Below are 13,155 nucleotides of genomic sequence, written 5' to 3' on the forward strand. Positions count from 1 at the left end.
ACGAGCATTTGGAAAACCGACCTGGAAAAATAGATTGAAACTGTGAGAGGCTGGAGGCTTGCGGAAAGCAGAAATGGAAAGCCATTGTATTCTGCTTTGTTATTTATACTCCACCCTTTCCCTCTTGGCTTTCTTTATGGACATTATTGTTTCCTCTGTCAATGAGCAAACAGTGTTCTCAGCTGGTTGACAATCAATTAGCAGAAGTGTTTGCCTAAACTCTCCAAAAAAACCCACTCCACGTCCAGCGCGGTGTTTGCTACTGCTGCTGACAGTTCAGGGATGCCAAGCGGTTAGCCTCAGTCAGTGCTGTGTGTATTTGCAAAACCAAACACCCCCCTTCTCGCCCATGCAAGGAGAATAAATAGGTCAGGGAGCGTGAGTGGTGTGGTGCAGAAGAGAGCATCGTAAAACCTCGAGCCCGAACCTTTCCTATGTCACCCCCACCCCCAGCAGAAGCACACAGATGAAAGAGCTTTATTAGTGACATTTTAATAAATGGGACCAGCAGGATTAATAATAAATTCTATTTAAAGGGAAACAGCCCAGAATTAAAATATTTAAACATATGCATCTTCCCGTTAGAACTGTATCTCATTAGGACTGCAGTACTTGTGCATATGTAATATACTTCTCACCATTAACTCAATGTGCTCTGGTGCAGCAGGGGCTCTATCAGAGCTAACAACTCACGGCACATAGCTCTGAGATAGTAACAGTTTTGAGTCCCTGTCTGCGCCTCTGCCTGTAACGCTGTCACTGATGTAATGCAAACCTTTCTGTATAAGAATTAATATTCCAGTAATGCCCAGAGGTTGTAAGTGTGTAGTTAATAGCTCCCAAGGCCAATGGAAATTAACACAGCCATAGCAGTCACACATTACTTGCTGCTAGTGCAGTATATCTTTGTGAAAACTAATATAGAAAATCATTCTCTTAAGAATAGCATCAATTAACTGATTTAATTCAGCGATTAGTCACAAAATGTCTTACTCCTGTAGTGCTCCCAGTAAGTAATTTGGAAGTACCTGATGATTAGGAAGCCAACTGCAAGGTGTATTTTTGATTTCTGCAGGCAGACCGTGGCTGTGTTGTACTGAACTCTGCAAGGCAGCCGTGGGCGAAGCTTTGGAAGCTCTCACAAGTAGGCATTAGTGATGCTTGATACCACTGGCTGCAGATAACCAAAAAGACGGCGTATTTGCCACTAAGACTGATTCTCCAGCACCATTTTAAAGTGAAATCCCTCACAAAGGTTTTTTTTGGCATCTGTAGGTACATTCTCATCAATGTAGAGGCTGCGTGCGACCTCATCTTTTTGTGGTTAACTTCATTGCCCATCATAGTTAAACAGCAGAGACACCCAAGGCAGAGCAAAAAGGCTTGGGAATGTCCTAATGCCTGCGCTTCCTTGCGGTAGGAGGCTCAGAGGAAAAAAGACAGCAGCTGGCAGGAATCTGCTTGTGAGCAAGGAACAGTGCTATTTCTGCTTTTACGTGAACAGATTAATCCATCTTTATTTCCCATTACCTCAGAGAGTTCCTATTTATGTGCTGGAAAGGATTCCCCTGTTAAACGGAGTTCTGACTTCTCTGGGTTCTTGCAGGGGAAATATTTCCATGGTGTACGTGCTCCTGTGATTTCTTTCTATCTATAACCTTGAAACAGCATTTCCTCTGGCTGTGCAAGATGTACCTTGTTTACTGTGCTCTCAATTAAGTAAATAAGCATATGCTTGCTCTTCTCCTTTTGTCTTTGTGCCCTCATTATTAATTCCAAACGTTCAGTCCAAGCTGCACGGCAAGGAAGACGAAGGGGAGGGATGGGTCAGCTGTGCCACCACATGTCCACAGTCACATAACACAAGAGCGTGCAACTTGCCAGCTAAGGGCAAGAGCCCCCTTAGCCCTCACCTCCTGGTGGTACTCTGCTCAGCGCTTTGCTGTGTATCTCTGCTAGCTGGGTGCCCAGAGTATGCTGTGCATCCCCTCTAGTGGCTGATGCGTATGGAAAACGAACCTTCTGTCTGGTACCTCCAGCTGACAGATTGAGATCAAGGTTTTCATAAGGCATTTCATGACAGCCAAGTTTAAGCAGGGCTGGAGATGAGTGAGCCTGTTTCAGCTATATTATAGAAAGTACTGCATGCTTTCCCTCCAAATATTAGGCTTTTTAGAGTCTTTCAATGTAATAAATTATATTCTGAAACACTACAGTACCTGGCCACAGGGTGCGTTGTCATGTTGGTGCTAGAGATGCCCATGGTGGCCAAGGCCAGGTTGGGTGAATTTTTGCCACATATTTATGTCCAACAGGGGTGTGTGTTGTGCCACTGCCCTGTGCAGTTTGCATGTGTGGACCAAGCTTGAGGTTGTAACATGAGTTGTGCTTATGGAAACACAGGAGGTAACAAGGCACTTGAAATATGACCAAACTTTCCTTAAAGAAGGAGCAATGAGACAAAGGTAGACCTCAAGGGAGGTGGTGTAACCTGGCCAGCTAACACCATCCTGCTTCTGTTTCTCTCCGCAGTTCAGGAGTGAAGACTCTGCCCCACAACGCCAAGGTGCACTACAACTATGCCAATTTTCTGAAAGACCAGGGCCGTAATGTTGAGGCGATCTACCACTACAAAACTGCTCTCAAGTAAGTTCCCTGAAGCCTCGGCAACGCTCAGTCTGTGCGGTGCAGCCTGCTGGCAGCATATCCCTTCCCAGTGAGGGCTGCCTGCTCCTCGCCCCCTGATTCCCTCCCTGGAGGCAGATCAGCTTTCGGAGGTTGGGAAGGTTCCTTGGCTCGGTGTTTGTGTCTCGTTAAAAGAAGGAGCCTGGCTTCCCTCCAGCTCCGCGTGCGCCCGTGTGTGTTTGTGTGTACACTTCAATATATGAGATATGAATGTTACCATAGCTACACATTGAGCAATGAGGTGTCATTTACTTGGCTGAATGTATACGGGTAAGCGGGAGGTAGTTGTCATAAATGCATTTTCAGATTCCTGGGCCATTTATCTTAGTAAATTGTTAATGGTGCATGCCTGGAAAATGCCTGTGCTGTAGCCATCTGAAGTAGAGCAATAATAATAGTACTTACTACTTGTATTGAGGCTCCTGTCCGCAAAGCTTTGCAACAACACTAAACTAATTGGTGCCGACAATGCTCCTGTGCAGTAACAGGGTAAATATCATTACCATAGTTCAGCAAAGGGGGAAGCTGAAGCAGGAAGGTGAATTGCCTGGCCCATAGACACACAGTAAATCTGGGCCAAGGGCACGGCTATAATGCGTAACTTCTCCTGGCCCGGGCCTTGCACATGGCAGGTCCTGGGATGGAGGGAGGTGGTAAGGGAAAGCAAGTATGGAGGGTGCAGATAATACCATCAGGAAAAAAAAGGCACGTGTGGAAAGGGCAGACAAAGTTAGGAGTGGCTCTGGCAGCAAGAATAGAGCTCAGCACAAAAGGGCATGTCAAGAGGTGCAAGAAATATTCTTTCCTGACATGTGGTGTGGGAGGAAACTCCAGAAATTACATCTATGTTTTGTTGTCTTGCCAGTTGACGGCAGAGTTATACCACATGCTCTCCAAGGGCTCCTAACCCACCCAGGTGAGCTGGGAGGACAGGATGCCATTGCCACTGAGGTCTGTGTGAAACTGGGTGAAGGTGATTTTTAGATTTCTGAGTAGCATCCTGTTCTCTTTTACCATGCTGGGGATTTAGGAAGTCATTTAGAAAAACTTCCATCCTATTTTTTAATGTTTCCAGGAATGGAAAATTCAGCACAACCATCAATAAATTGTACTGAAGGTTAATTACCCTGTCTGTTGAAAATGTCCTCCTTTATTTTTAGTCTGATTTGTTTAACGTTGTTTCCAGTCATTGGATTTGTTTACACCTTTAAATGCCACACTGATCAGCTCCTCCCTTCATCTGCTGCTTGATACAATAAATGGATGTAGCTGCTGGCACTTTGTGTTATGCAAGTTTTTGCATTCATCAAGTCATCCCCCTAGCTCTTCTCCAAGCTTTCTCCAAGTTACCAGAAAGGGCCATTGGAAGTTAAAAAGAAGAGAGACTAACAGATATTTTCCAAACCCTGCAGTGAACTTGCTAGTATGGAGAGTAACTTAACAGCTTTCTGTTCCTACCCAGCATCGCCTCTGCTTGTGGAGATGGGAGTTGCTGACAAAAGATTTTGTTCTTCTCTAACTCAGCAGCACCCATTTATTGTAATTACAATGCTGTCTTCTGCAATGCAGTATTTCAATTATGAAAGAGTCTGTTTTGAGAACTGACTGCAAACTTGTCCTCAACTTCATTAGATAGCACAGTTTGTGCTGATGGTATTGTTTACAGAGCACCTGAAGCCCTGTCAGGCCTTGGAGACTCACAGAAGCACCAGGTACTCTGTGTCTCAGTGGTCCTTGCTAGTGTTCTGGTTGCTTTGGTAACTTCAGAGTTTGTTGGCACTTCCAAAAAGCCATCCCCTGCCCCCCTACCTTGCATGTTCGCTATCAGACCTAGCAAGGCCTGCAGTGCAAGCCAGAAGCCTTTCCTGCTGGCTCTGTAACTGGGGAGCTGCGCTCCTTGGTCCCACACCTCATCTTTCTGCATTTATTTCCTTCCTCCCTCTCCCCAGCCCCATCACTGGGTCTTTGAGACTGTGTAATATGCAATAAAATAGTGTAGTTAAAGAGTGCAGCTTCTGAAATGTCTGGGGATTGTGTGTGGGCCTTGCTGAGTCGTGCATGATGGCTGTGCTGAAGCAGTGGAGAAGGGGATGGATGTGGCACAGGCAACGTGATAGTGGATACCTGAAAGGGCTTTCACAGATAAGAACAGATTTAATGTCCAAGCTATTTTATGCATCCTCTCAGACTCCAGCTTTGCACTCACTGCCCTGACTGCAGACCAATTACAAATAAAATGAAGGAACTTGGTAGCTGTACTATCCTGAACAGATTTTGATGATTCTGAGTATTTTTGGCCACTGGCCTGACCTGAAAATGGAAGAGTAGCTGGGAAACTGAAGCAGCACTCAGGCCTTGAATTTCTTCATCAGTGAGTGGGCAGACCAGCAGCTCAGGCACTAACACCACCAGCTTCTCGGACATTCCCCCAGGTACCCCTCACCAGGTGTCTGCTCTCTGGGTGAATCCGAACGGATCCACACTCCCCAGGCGATGGAAAATACAGCCCAGTCAAGAAGCTTAGCAGTGTGGCAGCAGCACCGTCAGAAGGATGGGAGATCAAAATATCATGTCTGCCTAGCGTGGTGAGAAGCAGTGGGCAGATCGATAGGGAAATTAATAAGGAAATGGAATCAATAGGGAAGCAGGCTGCTGCCACCGCCACCCGGCAGCTTCTGGGAGGTAGGGGCGGGAGAGCAGCATCGCCCATAGCAGCTCTGTCTGAGGCACGTGGCTCATTAATCATTCCAGCTCGCGCCTAAAGCTCGTGCCAAATTGCAGTGTAGGTTTTCTTGATCTCTGGTGAGTGAGTTTAACTGTTTGCTAAACAAAAGTGATCCTGTCAGTATGCGCTTGGCTGTTTTAACCGCTTGCAATTACCATTCCACCAACGTAATAATGCGTTTCCACTTGCTGCTTCTCTGCCAGAAGTGTCAATTGCCATGTCGCTGTGCAGTGAAGTGGCCTAATGCTCCCATCATGTGGGCAGGTGATGCTGTAGCTGTAGCTGTGCGAAAAGACTTTGAAGCGCACAGAAGTTACATAGGGAAACAACAGCATTTGGGACCAAATCCTGGGAAACTTGATCCCCAGTCCTTTAATGACTTGCTCCCATTTCTGCTTTCAAAGGCATTTTGCAGGCAGGATCCTCTGGATAAATGGTGGGGCAGAAGAACGTGCTTCCTCTGACAGACAAACTGCAGGGCATATTTCCAAGGCAAACTCAGCAATTGATCCCTTCAGCCCCCTCTTGATCCACTGTTGGTGTTTGAGGCTCATTGCAGATGGCCTCTCAAAAGGCAGTGGAGCGGCCAGTGATGCAACGTCTTGGCATAGCCAGGTTGAGGTAATTAGCGCAATCCAATTATGCTGCTCAAGAGTGGGGGCAATGAAAACTGAAATGATACACCAAAACAGAGAACAGCATTATCATTTGAGAATTAAAAGAAAGAAAAAGCAGTTTTGTGTATGCGGGAAAAGTACCTTGTGTACGTCAGGTTCATGAAAGGCAAATGGAAGCACAGCCTTTGGAACTGCAAAACGAGTTATCCATAAAGCAGGTTTTACCAACAGCTGGCATTCTGCAATTGGAGCAATGTTTTATAAGGCTTTTAGCTTACCTTCAGCAAACCAATAAAAACACACTGCTGGGTTAGACTGCTTCAGTGGTTTGCCTGACATATGGTTGTGACCCCAGGAGATGCTTGATATTTTTCTGCAAAAAGCAAAGGCCAGAAATACTCTTCCTGAGACGGAGTTGACCATGGCTACTCTGAAAGCTAGCCTGAAAATTTTTGTTACTGCTTCTGCTGCACATTCGCTGCTGTTGCTAGGAATTTCAGAGACCTCCTGTTGCTGGTGATCAAATAGAGCTAGTTTTATCTGAAATAAAACTTGTCTTGCCACTCTCATGTTTGCGAGTGAGAATGCAAGGTCGTGCAACCTCACACAAGTATGAAGAATATCTGTGATGTGCTAATGAAGATATTTTTGCTGTTGTTGATGGTTACCAAGCTCTTGTCCTGTTTCTTTGCCGGCCTCATTTACTTGATGTTGCTGTTGAGACTATTTTATCACTCCTTAGGAACACATGTAAGCTGACATGAAAGAAAAACAGAAGAGCCTTAAAACCGATTTGACCACCATTCCTTACATCTTTTAACAACAAAGGGGGAAAAAAATTCCCTTCCCTGCTACAAGAGAACTTACTTAACATTTTATTCCCAAAGCAGCTCCATCTTATCCTCTGTATTTCTGTGACCAGCACTGCAGAGTACTGCTCATTGGCATGCCATGTTTGCTGCCAGGGTTCTGCTTCCCACAGATCTCTCTTTAATATGAGCAACAGCAGGTGGGGCTGAAGGAGATTGCTGGGTTTCTTGGGTGTATGAACATGCTAATAATAATCCTGTGCTGTCCGAGCTAAATTGTTGTGGCAAGTAGAAAGCTGACATCTAAAATTCCGTGTTTGCACTTTTGGACATAAAAACACATAGATCCACCCTTAATTAAAAAATGTCACTAGAGTAATTATGTTTAATAGTGGATGAGAATGAGTTATCTTTGACTGAAGCCAGATACTGTGACCATCAAATGACACAAAATTGATGAGTCATAAATGAGTTATTTCTGTATAACTTACTTTTGCTGGATGAAATGAATTGCAGAAAATAATTGAGACTGGGGGAGCTAAGAAAGGAAAAGTGCTGGAAAAAAGGTTAAACAGTGTGCAAGTCCAAGGGATGGGGGAAAAGAGAAAGAGACAGAGAGGCTCGTCTGGCCCTCCAAGCATCAGGCACCCCTAGGACGATGCTCTCTGGGCTGCTGCTCTTTCCCAAGGGAGGCGTGGGCAAGTGTGTGAACGGACCCTTACCAACTGTATAACATCTGGTGGCACAGAGTCCTGCAGAACTCATCCACCGTACGCGTAATCCTGTGAGTTTTTGTACGTCAATGCACCAGTGTGCATACGTGTGGAGAATATGCATACTTTTGCAGAGTGGCTGTGTATGTGGACCTGTCTAGCCAACCAGAGTGGCAAAGGGACGAGCCTGCCGTCAGCAGGTCGATGCAGAAACCTCCGTTCTCCCTTGTGTTATCCTCCAGAGAAGGGAGCCTCGGGGCAGCAAGCAGGAACCCTGAGGCTGGCTTGCTGTGTGGCTCAGGGAGCTGCTCAGATGCTCGGCCCTGAGAGAGAGCAGAGGCTGGGCCAAGAGGCATACCAGGCAATATGAAAACGTTTGGTGCTGCACCATAGGCAGACTGGCTTTTGAAGAACTTGCAGATAATACGGCTAAGGGCATTGCTTGCAGCGTGGAAAGTGGGAACACTGGCTTGTGGCATGAGGAAGCATCACGAGATCCTCCTTATGTATACTTGGTACTTGAACAAAGGCTAGCTGGGGGAGCAGGAGGCAGTGTGAGTATTGTACCCACATCCCTCACGGAGGAAATAAGTTGGTGCATAACGTTGCAGGAATGGGAGCCAGCTTGGTGGCTCTTTCTCCCCCCTCCACTTTAGAAATAAAGCCCTAATGCTGTAAGGGAGACTCAGGTTTCTTGCTAAGCTTTCCCACACACCTACCCACTGGGTTTTTATATATCTTAAATCAACAGTATCTGGGGTTGTTCAAATTCAGTTAAATTACACTCTCCATGAAGCAAAAAAATAGTGTTCGTACGGCCCTTTATGTGTGTGTGCGCGCCTTGAAAGTGCCTCTCAGCGTGGACTGCAGGTGGCCTTGGATACCATCTGCGATTTATTTCTGGAAAGAATTAAAATACCAGCACCATTTGTTAGCCTGTTTTTACAGGGAGTCAAAAATGTGCAGCGCGGCTTCGCTGCCTCTGCCAGGGCCGCGTTTGGTCCCGAAGCCCTGCGTGCCCTTCTGACACGTGGGTTACTGGGGTCAGGCTCTTGGAGCAAGCCCTCTGGCCAGGCATTCTGATGCATCTTCCCAGAGACTTAACATAACTCCCTGTGTGAGCGTGTGTTGCAGGCCTGAGACAGATCCAGGCTATCGGGAACATCTTTGTGCGGTATTCTTCTAAACGACGCCTTGACAGTAAGCTGTTGGGGAATTGGTGCTCTCATATACGTACCTGGTGGCTGTCCTGAGGCGAGACAAACCTGCCGAGTGATTTTAATGGTAACTGATGGTTGAAAAGACTGCCTGTTAATTTGAATCAGAGACTTAATAGACTTTAGAACACGGTGCATGGGATGATGGCCAAATTACTTCAGCCAGTGTAATTTATTTTTGAACCTGTTCTCTGCAAACACTAATCTTTGCCTGTTTTAGGGTATCCGCCACCTTTGCTCAATTGTTCCTTTTTTTTTGTTGATCAAATATGAATCAAAGCGCAGGCTTTTATTTACTCCAAACCACACTGGTGTGAGTGCACCCATGAGCCCTGACGCAGTGTGACTGTGTTGGCAGCCATGGAAGCTGGCTGTTCCTGCTGGGCTGGGCAGATGTCTAACTCCCTCCAGAACTTAAGTATCTGTAGGCTGAGTACCCTCCTAGGCTGTGGCTTCTTTCATGGGTGTAGATCCTTCTATGCTATAATTCAGGGGATTGCTAACTTGTCAAAAGCATCTTCTTGGAGAAGAGCCCCCACCAGCTCTAAGGACTGCTCTGTAACCTTCCTCAGGCACTACCTTGTTGCTCTGACTGTGTTTGCAGGGAAACAAAAGCACATACGTATTGAGGACTTGTGCTAAAAATTTGAGGAATAGAAAACCCCTTCCTCAGTCAAGGTTCAAAGCTTTTTTCTTAGCGAGACGAGATCTATTTCAATTTTCATGTGGGCTATGCAGAATTTCTACTTTTGGCTGTGTTTTGCAGATGTTTGTGTCTACTTTTTAACTTCTGGCAAACAAGAATCTCAAATCCAAAGGCTGTTTACTCTTCCCACAGTCATTTCTTTTCCCCTAGCCAGCTGCCCTTGCCATTATGAAAACTTTGAGCGACCATTTTTTCTCAAAGAACAACCAGGTAGCACTGATTATCACTGTACTAAATCAGAGATTTGCCTTCTCCAATCCTTAAGGGGCAGCAGAAAAACTGATTCCTCATCAGTGTCTGTTGAAGATAGCCTCAAGCCTTTCACTGAAGCTTTGGCGAGCGAAGGTGAGGTGCTCTCCTTTATCCTCAGGCACCCGAACGGCCCTTTAGAGCAATTTGGGCTGTGATGGAATGGGGCTGCTCTGATTTACACCACTGAGTGAGGCAACCCCAGGCCATCCCATGGTCATGGACAGCACTATGGGGCTGTTCTTACAGCTTCCTTTGGCACCTGGGAGCCCTGCGAGGCGACAAGCATGATTCTGTCCCATCTGCTTAGGTGAGATATGTGTTGTTTGTCTGCTCCCTCATGTAATTGTTTGGTTGAAGAACTCACCCAAACTCGCATCCTCCTGTTCGCTGTGATGTTCCTCTGGTTTCTGTCAGCTCTCTGAAGAAGCCCGCACTGTTTGCTCTCTCTGCAAGGCAGGCATGTTGTGAATTATTAGTCCTTTGTTGGGCTTGAGTAGTTTCTGGGATTTTAAGGATTTACATAGATCCTGCATAAATTCTTTATGTGAGAGCAGAAGCAGGCAGCCCCGTATGATAATCTTGTGTTGCCACAGCATCATGGGGAACATGCGAGTTTAGTAGGAGGGGTTTTATCAATTAGTTATTTACGTTTAGCTGTGACATTGTTTGACATTAGATCCTTTTTGTCCTTCTGAGCTCCAAATCTTTAGCTTCTGCCCCCACCCAAGCTTGAAGATTTGATGAAATACCGTTTAATGTGCTGCAGGCTTGGTTTTTAAATGTCATGCTTCTGGATATGATTTTCTTAAAATGTGTGCTGGGGTCAACAAATTCACATGGCTTTTGCCAATTTACAGGTTAAATATATTCAGCTGCCTTTTTTTTTTTTTTCATGTCTCCGTCCTGCTGAGTTTTCCCTCGATGCTGGGGCACAGCGGGGCTGCCGTGCCCCGTGCTCTGCGCGCAGCAGCAGGCTTGCCCCGATGCTCCTGCTGCCTGCGAGCTGCCGGGCAGGGGAGAAGCAGGGCAGCCAGGACGTCTCTTCCTTCCCGTGAGCCCTGGCTGCCATTCAGCACTTGCTATTTATACTGACTTGGCCTCTGGAAGTCCCAGCTGAGATCAAAGTCCTGTTTTACCGGCTTCTGAACAGAGCTGCAGAGTGTCTTCATCGCAGAGGGCTTGTGCTGTGAGCAGGGAGGCAGTGGTACAGGAAAAGGACATTTCAGTCCTGTCACTTCAGTGGCAGTACACACGGACTCTGCAAGGCAGACTTGTGCCAGGCCACATGGGAAACCATGGGAGAGGTGAGCACCATCTCTCGGTGTCAGTGTTGTAGGTGCTCAGTGCTGAAACTGGGGTGACTTCTGCCTCTTAGACAGCAGAAGACACTGGAGGTGAGCTGGGGTACCCAAGGCACCTGTGGGGGACCCCAGCCCTTCTGCAGTGGCGGGAGGGTCTGAAATAGATCAGGCACCCTGCTCTCTAACTTCATGCAGCATCACTTTGTGAACCAGTTGTGATCTTGGTGTCTCCATCAGGACCTGATCTGGTCCATGAAATGCCAGCAAAGACCCTAGTGAGACCCACAGGACCACCTGCAGGGCAGCTGCTGCAGGGAGGGGGCCCAGAAATGTTCTGAGTGCTGTGGGAACAATGCCTGGGCAGGATTGCTCACTCCCTGCCTCATTTCTAGCGTTGTGTCAAGCACTAATTCAGCTCGTTGCTGGTGAGATGCAGTAGCAGCACTCGGGGCTGTGCTGCGTACAGCCAGGAACCTCACTGCTTTGTCATGCTTTTGCTGAAGGAGATTATGCCTGAGGCTTTCAGAGGAACCGAAAAGCCTTAGATCTCTCACTTGCCTGGCTTTCAACAGGATTTCCAGGTTAAAAAATAAAATAAAATCCCAGCCTGCCACAAATCTTCTGCCAAGCTGAAGGGTGTTAACTTTGAGGAAATATTGATGCAACTACTAGAACTCTTCAAGAGAAACAAGCTGCTGCTTAATATTGCAGGATTGTCTTTCCCTTTATAAAAGGAATTCAAATGCTGCAAATTGAAGGTCTTTTAGAGAAAAACATAGGATCTGGCTCTGTGACCTACACCGCACAGAGCAGCTTTCAGAACAAGGTGCCACGCTATCGTGAGGCCACGGCCCGCGTTGTTGCCACTGCAGGATTGTTCCCTGTAGGATGACTGCTCTCACAGCTGCATCAAGTCAGGTTTTAAATCAACCTGATGTAGAGCTTTATTGAGAACTTATGTAAATACATGAAAATGAGTGTGATGTAATATTCAGATTGGAAAATTGGCTTGAAATCCTATACCGGAGTAAATATAAAGTGGGTAGTATAAAGATTTGGCACAGGTGAAACGTTATTGACGTAACATTCTGACTTTTGTTGGCAAAACGGTGCCAATAAAATATTGCAGCATGTGTTGGAACGGGGCAAAATGTGTCTGAAAAACAAGTTGCCACACTGCTGGCAAGCAATAGGGCTTGGCTAATTAAGGTTTGACTCTGCACACTTAATTTGGCCGGAGTCAGTCTCCGGCTGTTGAGCGCTGCGGTAGGGTTGCACCGGCTGGAAGGTGTCCAGCAGCATGAGGGACTGGTGAGAAAACAAGGTCTGTCGCAGGGCCCTCAGCCACTCTTCTCCTTTCTCCAAGGTAGAGGTTAACTCCAGCGGGTCGCTCACAGCGGCACGGCAGAGGTAATGAATCGCAGCTGCCGCAGAGGTGGAGCGCTCCCCATGAACGCCAAGTTCGGACGGACGCATGCTTTCATCCAAAGGTGCTGTAACAAAAGCCAGGCACACTGCTGCATCTTCCCACTTGCTGATTTTTCTCTTGGGCAGACAAGAATATGCTTGGAGGCCCTTCGAACGTTTTGCAAGGTGATGCAGGCAGGTTTTTCCTTCCCACTGCCATGGCATGGCCGTTAGGTTAATTATGTCCCATGCTGCTTATGGCTTTTCTGATGGCCTTAGGGACTTGTGTTTCAAGTCACTGGGAAGGAGCGCACTTTGGACAGGCTTGTCACAGGTGCTCGGAGGGTAGCACGAGGCTGGGCAGAGCTGCACGGACCCCAAATGCTGTCGGTGCAGCCCTTTCCGTGCTGCTCATGGGCATTTCCATGGATAACTGTGCTCTAGCCTGGCCACATCCCTTTTGCTTTCTGCCCCTGCACAGCGATGGTTGTGCAAAACCCATGTAACACTCAAAGAGCATGCGGGGAGTTGTCATTCTGATGCCTTTTGCCCCCTTAATACCTCTGGCACCAAACCAAGGGCCGTTTAAAGGCAGGACTGCGAGCAGAGCTTGCCAAGTGTTTAAGTGGTCTCTCTACATCTGAATTAAAAGAATTAAAATTCTTGGCGGATTATAGGTTGTATCCATGACAACAAATTCCCTCCCTTTCTCTCTCTCTTTTT

At 46.8% G+C, this 13,155-nt stretch overlaps 1 protein-coding gene across 1 annotated transcript in view; it reads left to right on the plus strand.

Moving 5' to 3' along the window:
* TMTC1 (transmembrane O-mannosyltransferase targeting cadherins 1) overlaps window positions 1-13,155 on the plus strand; it is a 147,609-nt gene that overhangs the window by 108,221 nt on the left and 26,233 nt on the right. The window contains exon 11 of the mRNA XM_035345237.1: window positions 2,533-2,646. Within this exon, the coding sequence (XP_035201128.1) occupies window positions 2,533-2,646 (114 nt within the window). The remainder of the gene's footprint in view (window positions 1-2,532; window positions 2,647-13,155) is intronic.

The sequence above is a fragment of the Oxyura jamaicensis genome, chromosome 1 (assembly GCF_011077185.1).
Source record: "Oxyura jamaicensis isolate SHBP4307 breed ruddy duck chromosome 1, BPBGC_Ojam_1.0, whole genome shotgun sequence".
Classification (NCBI taxonomy): domain Eukaryota; kingdom Metazoa; phylum Chordata; class Aves; order Anseriformes; family Anatidae; genus Oxyura; species Oxyura jamaicensis.